The 7366-nt window shown below is 38.7% G+C and overlaps 1 protein-coding gene across 1 annotated transcript; it reads left to right on the top strand.

Moving 5' to 3' along the window:
• The first annotated feature begins 5085 nt into the window (after nt 1-5085).
• Nucleotides 5086-5959, top strand: LOC128857598 (uncharacterized). Its single transcript, XM_054093349.1, has 2 exons — nt 5086-5149; nt 5223-5959. The coding sequence occupies exons 1-2, from the start codon at nt 5086-5088 to the stop codon at nt 5957-5959; spliced, it is 801 nt and encodes a 266-aa protein (XP_053949324.1).
• Nucleotides 5960-7366: the final 1407 nt, after the last annotated feature.

Here is a 7366-nt window from a genome sequence, read left to right as displayed (position 1 = left end):
GTTACAGACGCTGCACCATATATGAAAAAAGCGTAGTTGGGGTTCAGTTATTTTATCCACGAATGATTCATATTACATGTGTTGCGCACGCAGTTCACAGGGTATGTGAAAAACTGCGAAGCCAGTATGCAGAAGTTGATTCCTTAGTTGCAAATATGAAGAAAATATTTTCACAAAGTCCAACAAGAATTCGATTCTTTCAAGAAAAGCAACCAGAGCTACCTCTACTACCTCAACCTGTAAGTTTTTTTTTTAAATCCATGTGCGTATAAATTATTAAAAAATTTCGGATTTTTAAAGGTCTTGACACGCTGGGGAACTTGGTTGGAGGCAGTATCATATTATGCAAAAAATTTTAACCGAATCAAAGATATTGTTGATGGTCTCAATGACGATGCGGCTTGCGTTATTTTTGCCAAAAAATTGTTTGCAAACAAGGGAATTCGAGAGGACTTGGCTTATATTCAGGCTAACTTTGGGTTTATAGTAGGCAAGAGAAATTCATTCAAAATTCTTCAGAAAAGAGGTTACTTTTACACCTAAACATATTTACATACTTTTATATACTAGTTCCATCCGCTATTAACTTGTTCATCATGCATTGTCTTACGGACTATTTATATAAAATCGTTTTAATTTCAATATTTTCAAGTACAGAACACATTTTTATTTCAGGACGATTTTAAATGACTTTAAAGTTGGATTTTAGAACGTAGATTTATACCGATTTTCTACTTTTAATATTGAAATTAAAACGAAATTATATAACGGCCGTTTTCACCATCTTCAGTTAACGCTAACTGACACTATATTTGACAGAAATCGTTTACATAACGGCCGTTTTCACCATCTTCAGTTAACGCTAGCTGGCACTATATTTGACAGATCACCGAACGATTTCTGTCAAATATAGTGCCAGTTAGCGTTAACTGAAGATGGTGAAAACGGCACTAATAAATATTGAGTTGAAAAATGCACGGTCTACGAATTAGTGGTGGATAAGGCTAGTATATACTAAGATTGGTAATTTAATAATTAATATTTAGGCGAGCCAATAAATAATGTATTGGATGCACTGCAGAATATTGAAAACAATTTAAAACAGGCCAGAGGGCGAGTAGCTACAACAATATTGGAAAAATTTAACATGGTATGTATTTCAAGCGAATCAAGGTCTGCAAGTGATAAAAAAATTGCCGGGATTCTGAATGGTGAAAAGTCGGTAGCATGGTCAGAAAATATAACCACAAATGAGGTGGAGTTTTTGAATTGGGTACCATTAGTCTCTGTGGATGTCGAGACGAGCTTTAGTTCATTCAAATAAATACTTCGTGATAATCGCATGAGGTTATTACCCGAAAATTTTAAAATGCACTTAGTGGCACTATGCTACTATGATAGCAAGGGCGAAAAATCATAGTCAACCTCTGTATATATTTTTAAATATATTTAACTGTACGTAAAAGTGTGTACATATTTAAAAAATTGAAAAATAAATGCCTTTTTTTTTGCCTTTTTTGAAAACTCATTTTGCCTATTTTCAAATGTTTGCTGCCTTTAAATCCTAACCCTGGTAATAACAATTGTTTCTAGATCGCTAAACAATTCAAATTCTTACATCCTTAACACGTTCCCTGTCCCAATACAAAAATGCAAAATTGACCGACAAGTCCAACAGGGTTTTTTGAATAATTTGTTTTTTTGTAGTCATAGGACAGCTTTAGTAATAATAATAATTAAAAAACAAAAAACGGATGTAGGGTATTTCTACCTGAAGCACATATGGTCCATGAGCGTAGAGGGACATTTTTGCTTCTGCACGTTCATGAAACACATGTGGTTCATATACCCCCTGACGCACATATGGCTCAGGAACGTATCAGTGCTTATCAGGCGCACGTTTACTGAACCATATGTGGCTCAGCGGACAGGGAACGTGTTAATACAATTCAATTGAATTCACTACTTACTTTATGCTCTGGTCATATATGTATGTAAACTGACTCTAAAATAAAAATTTGTTCTAATAAATGTGTTTTTTAGATCAAAATCTACAAAGTAAGTCAAATCTACAAACTGAATTCAAGTGTAAGAGGAAACGTTTACGATTTTATGAGTCTAAATTTGCATATCAATGTTCCACCTTAATCATTTTTTTTTACAACGGGCTTCTATGCAAATTAATAATTTTGTAAATACGATTTCAGTAAATTCTTCCACAAATACCTAACGGTGCAGATACGAGTATACCTTCAAACCATCGAGGAAACTCCACTAGTACAATAAATATCACCACAATCGGTAATGCGATTTACGAGGAGAAGAGTTGCTAACACGCATATAACGAAATTTTATATACGTTTGTAAATATGGAATATATTTATGAATATAATGATGTAACTAATCGTTCGCAAGTATACTTTATGAGTAGTTTTGTTTAGAAAAGCGTTGCTGGTACATATTTTTAAAATGATGTCGGTAGTCCACTAACCGCTGCTAGATATTTAAAAACTATTAAGTTTACAAATTTCCGAAACAGGAGTTGCTATGAGATGATTAATTGTTTTGCAATTTTCAAAACTTCAGATGCATAAAACTATTGTATTTTTTTTTTTTTATTTCTATCGAATTTCAACTATCGCACATTACTCGGTTCTTATCTGGTAAACGTTTATTTGGTACTTGTGTATGCTGTATGTACTTAACTAGTCTGAGAAGAAGGCTTACCTCTGACAAGTACTGGAGAAGGATATATAAAAATGCGAATTATCTTTCTTACATGTTTTATAAGTTTGAGCGAGCTCGCGTATTATTTTGACACTGATGGTTGTCTCGCCCATTTCTGGCATGTGGTAGAAACTCAGTACGAGTATTACGATTGTATCTCGCCAATACGAAAACTTATTTTTAAAGTGAGTACTACGTCTCTTGAATGGTGGTGAAAAGAAATTTTTGGCGGAGTGAGTTTCCATCTCAGCTGCACTGTTACCAAATAAAAATATCGAATATGAATTCAACGCACTCTCAGATCATTTGGAGTGGATTTGAGTGTGCTACTATCGCTGATGCATTTTTTTTTTCGAAACTATGCATAGTTGGACCATTAATTCGTTTCTTGTTCCCTTCTTGATGGTCGCGATCACCGAGACTTTGGCCGAGTTTAAGAAAACGCGTCAGTCATTTTTTTCTCGTACTAACCGGCCGCAGTTGAAGCCAAGTGCTTCTCCACCTGATCTTTCCAACTTCCTCTGCTATCACTAGCTGATACGGCATCGAATACTTTCAGAGTCGAAGCGTTTGTTTCCATTCGGACGACATAACCCAGCCAACGTAGCCGCTGGATCTTTATTCACTGCACTATACCTATTTATGTCATCGTAAAGCTCATACAACTCATTGTTCCATCGCCTGCGATACTCGCCGTCACCAACGTGCAAAGGTGCAAAAATCTTACGCAGAATCTTCCTCTCAAACATTCCAAAGGTTGCCTCATCGGATGTTGTCATCTTCCAAGCTTCTGCGTTAGGGCTGGATTAGTTGCTTTAGCTTTAAAATGGACAAAATAATGGTGTGTGTCGATTCTCCTTTCATGGGTCGCATGGACGCATGCATCTTACCAGCTCCTCGCCGCAATGTTTGAAAAGCTCAGCCGGCAGTCCGTCGGCGCCCGCGAATTTGTTGATCTTTAGCAGCGCTATCGTTATTCTCACCTCATCGTGGTCGGGACGACAGTTCTTTTGTTAACGATTGGAGTATCGGGATCTGCACATTCTCTGTGACATGCGCAGCTGTCACTGTTTAACAGGTTCGAGCAATGCCCCATAATTTAAGCACCCTCTAGATGTCAGGTACCAGATCGCCGCCACTGTTCTTACAGGAAAACCTTCTTCTTGAAACCTTCTGTAAGCCGACCCGCTTTCTGGGAGTACTACCCGCCACTTCGATTATATAAACATTAATACTGATTGTTTTATCGCTTGAAATTTGATGTGAACTTGGACGATATTTAGCTTCGACGTCGCAGCATATCACACCGCCCTCCCAAGAATCGACTTTTTGGCATTAAGTGCGATAATCGTATAACCAGCTACGACACCCTTAGACTCTTTCACGCTTGGGACGCCATTTGAATGAAGTAACATTTCACAATTAATAGGTTTACTTTTTCTTATAAAGCAAAAATTATTGAGTTGTGTTTTAAAGCATTTAAAAAAGAAAACGGCTAATGGACCACCCTTTACCGCTGCTGTGTATATGGTGAGATCCCAAGAACTCTCAAGTAATTGATAGAGTATTTTATTATACCTAAGTTTGATTGAATTATAAATCATAATAGCCGCATATTTAACCCATTTTGTGGTTTTTTTTCGAAAAGAAATTCAAGTTATCATATTTAAACATTTAGGCAAAATTCGCAAACAATGCGCCGAAAAAATTTATTTTACTTCATTTATTGCAAAATTCTGAGCGTTTGGATTATTTGAATTCCTGATTTGAGCATTCCAACGAGCATTATTTATACTACAACGTGCACACACACACCCATACATACAAAGATGGCTTAGCTATGCCCACAGTTTTTAAATGTAGTTGTTAGAGAAAATCCCTCTCCACTTTATCGCCGACTGTAATGGGAGGTTGTTGGTACATATATGATAACACGAAATGAAGAATGTTAGTTAGGCCCATTTTTTTTAAGCCTAAGCGCTAATTATTCAAATGTTAAAGTTTTTGACTTTCTATGCGTTTTATGCTAATATTTGCTTACAAAGTTCTGTAACTGTGACAAAGATTAAGGCTGGTGTTGTTGCTAACGTTTACAACAGCCCATTTTATTTCTTAATGTTGTAAATTGTGACATGTGAATATCGAACAGCTTTACAAGAACAAATTAGAATATTGGCCCTTAGTAGACTTTGTCATCGGTCATCATATAAATATTGCCGTTCTCAGATTTGTCAATCAGTGAGCTCCAAGCAGTTGGAGTAACGCAATAACTGAGGAAAAATACTTAGACAGGCAAAAAAAAAACAATTGGCTTCGAAGTGTCCTAGCTGAGAGGAGCTATACAGTATTTTATATAGAATGACGTTTTTCAAAGTAGCCCTTGTGCTGCTAGGTTTGGCTGCAGTGACATTGCAAGCATTTGGTAAGATTCGCAACATTTGAAGTCCCTTAGCCGTAGCAATAAAAGTATATATTGGTTCTTCCTTCGATCACAGGAAACCCACATGATTCGGAAAACAACTATCAACTCTTCCACAAACAACGTATAGGAAGAGGCAAACGTATCCAAGATGAGAGCACTGGCCGCGTAATATCACATAATCTTATTAACAATCTCTTATCGCTGAAAGGTTCGTCAAGTGGAACCACTGCGGGGACCACAACAACAACAATTACCACACCAACAACGACTACGACTACGGCTAATGCAAGTCCAACAACCACTACAACCACCAACACAACCACTGCACGAGCACCCCAATATATTATCCAAAGATTTTCATTAAATGACTTTGCTTACGACGACGAAATCGACGATGAAGAAGACAATTCTCGCTTTGCATTGCGTAATGGCAACAGCTACGATAACTACGACATATATGACGACTACGACAATGGCAGCGAGCTTAGTCAAGATGATGTTGATGATGAAGACAACGCCATTCTAGTTGAAAATGAACAGAGTTCCTTCGATGAAGCAGGGCGGGCAGCACGCGCACGACCTTCGAATTCGCGTCGCCGTGAGGCGCAACGTCGTCGTCAGCAACGTCCAAGGAGGCGTCGCCAGCAGGGGCAACGACAACGTCGCCGCCCTAATCAAAGACGTAGGCGCGTCAATCCCAAAAAGCGTGTTTACCGCCGCAGAGGTCCGAGCAATCGCCGTCGACGACGTCCAAGCGGCAATAATAGACGCGGTGGTCCGCGCAGACGCATTGTACGGATAGCGGTTTGAATGTAAATTATACGCAATAGAAAACGATTTGTAACTAAAAGGATAATGCGAGTAAAAAACATAATACATAATATACATAAAAACTATATAACAGTATTTCCTATTTCATATAATATTATACATACGATGATGAAACCACTATATCAACATCTCCACTAAGCCACTAGCAGGTGGATAAGGTGTTTCTTTTTGATCAACAACAGATTGACTGTTAGTTCTTTCGTCGAGCTCCTCCTGCTATTTGTGATGTGCGTATTGATGTTGTTCTACAAATGGAGGGTCCTAGACTTTTATGCCGCCTCTGAACTGTAAGATGATTTATTATAAGGAGCTTTTTCATGGCAGAAATACAAGCGTAGGTTTTCCATTGCCCGCAGAGGGACGAACGTAACATTTTGGTGCTTCGTGCTTACGGGTTTCGAACCCGGCCACAACCGAATGGTAGTTGTGCAAAACTTATTCAGTATCTCATAAAAGTGCCGATCGTTGAGACAACGCATTTTCGTGCATTTATCTACTTCTTCTTTCTACCCAAATGAAATCTTCGATGAAGATGCGATAAAATGATGCTCAAGTATAAGATGTTCCAATTTTTAATCTCACTAAAGATTTTCAAAGATCTTTTACGAACTCTGTATATGTAGTAGACCAGCACCAATCGATTATTTACAATATTATTAAACTAGAAATGTTCTTGATGGTATAGAACTGTTTTTTGCTAATCACAGAATCATGAAATTGCCCTCAAAATGGTAAAAAGTTGCGAACAAAACGGATTATAGTTGATTTGTTGAGGAATGTGGAAAATTTTTTTATGGAAAAATGAAAAATGAATGGAGGATGGTTCCATGTGTAGAAGTCCACGCAAGTGGGGAAAGTTACTGATCGCCATTCACATGGGAGTGGCCAGGACGATTCTTCTACATATGGTTCAAGCAGCTCACAACGTCCGGCATTAGCCCACGTATCCTCTGGTTAGCTTCCGAACACCCGTTCGGGAGTGAGCTAACGTGAGAAGGCGAAGCATCCCAGCATAGCTGGTTGTGCGCTGGGTTTGGGACCCGCCACTTAAAAAGCCCCCCCAATGAAAACAGCAACAAAGCCTCGGATGAGAACTTCCAACACTGATGACGACCTCTGCAAACGAAATAAGGAATACGATTTGAGGGCATGCACCTGGAATGTCCGGTCCCTTAATGGGGAAGGTGCCTCTGCCCGGCTGGTTGATGTCCTCGTGAGAGTAAAGGCTGACATCACTGCCATCCAAGAGATGCGATGGACGGGGCAAGGTAAGAAAAACATAGGACCTTGCGACGTCTACTACAAGTCGGAAAATTCAGCCTGCACAACGAAACATCCGGCAACGGACAGAGGCTGATCGACTTCGCCGGGGCCCGAAACATGGTA

Source organism: Anastrepha ludens, chromosome 3 (genome assembly GCF_028408465.1).
Source record: "Anastrepha ludens isolate Willacy chromosome 3, idAnaLude1.1, whole genome shotgun sequence".
NCBI classification, from domain to species: domain Eukaryota; kingdom Metazoa; phylum Arthropoda; class Insecta; order Diptera; family Tephritidae; genus Anastrepha; species Anastrepha ludens.
Note: the sequence above shows the minus strand (reverse complement) of the source record. Positions and strands in the feature narration are given on the sequence as shown.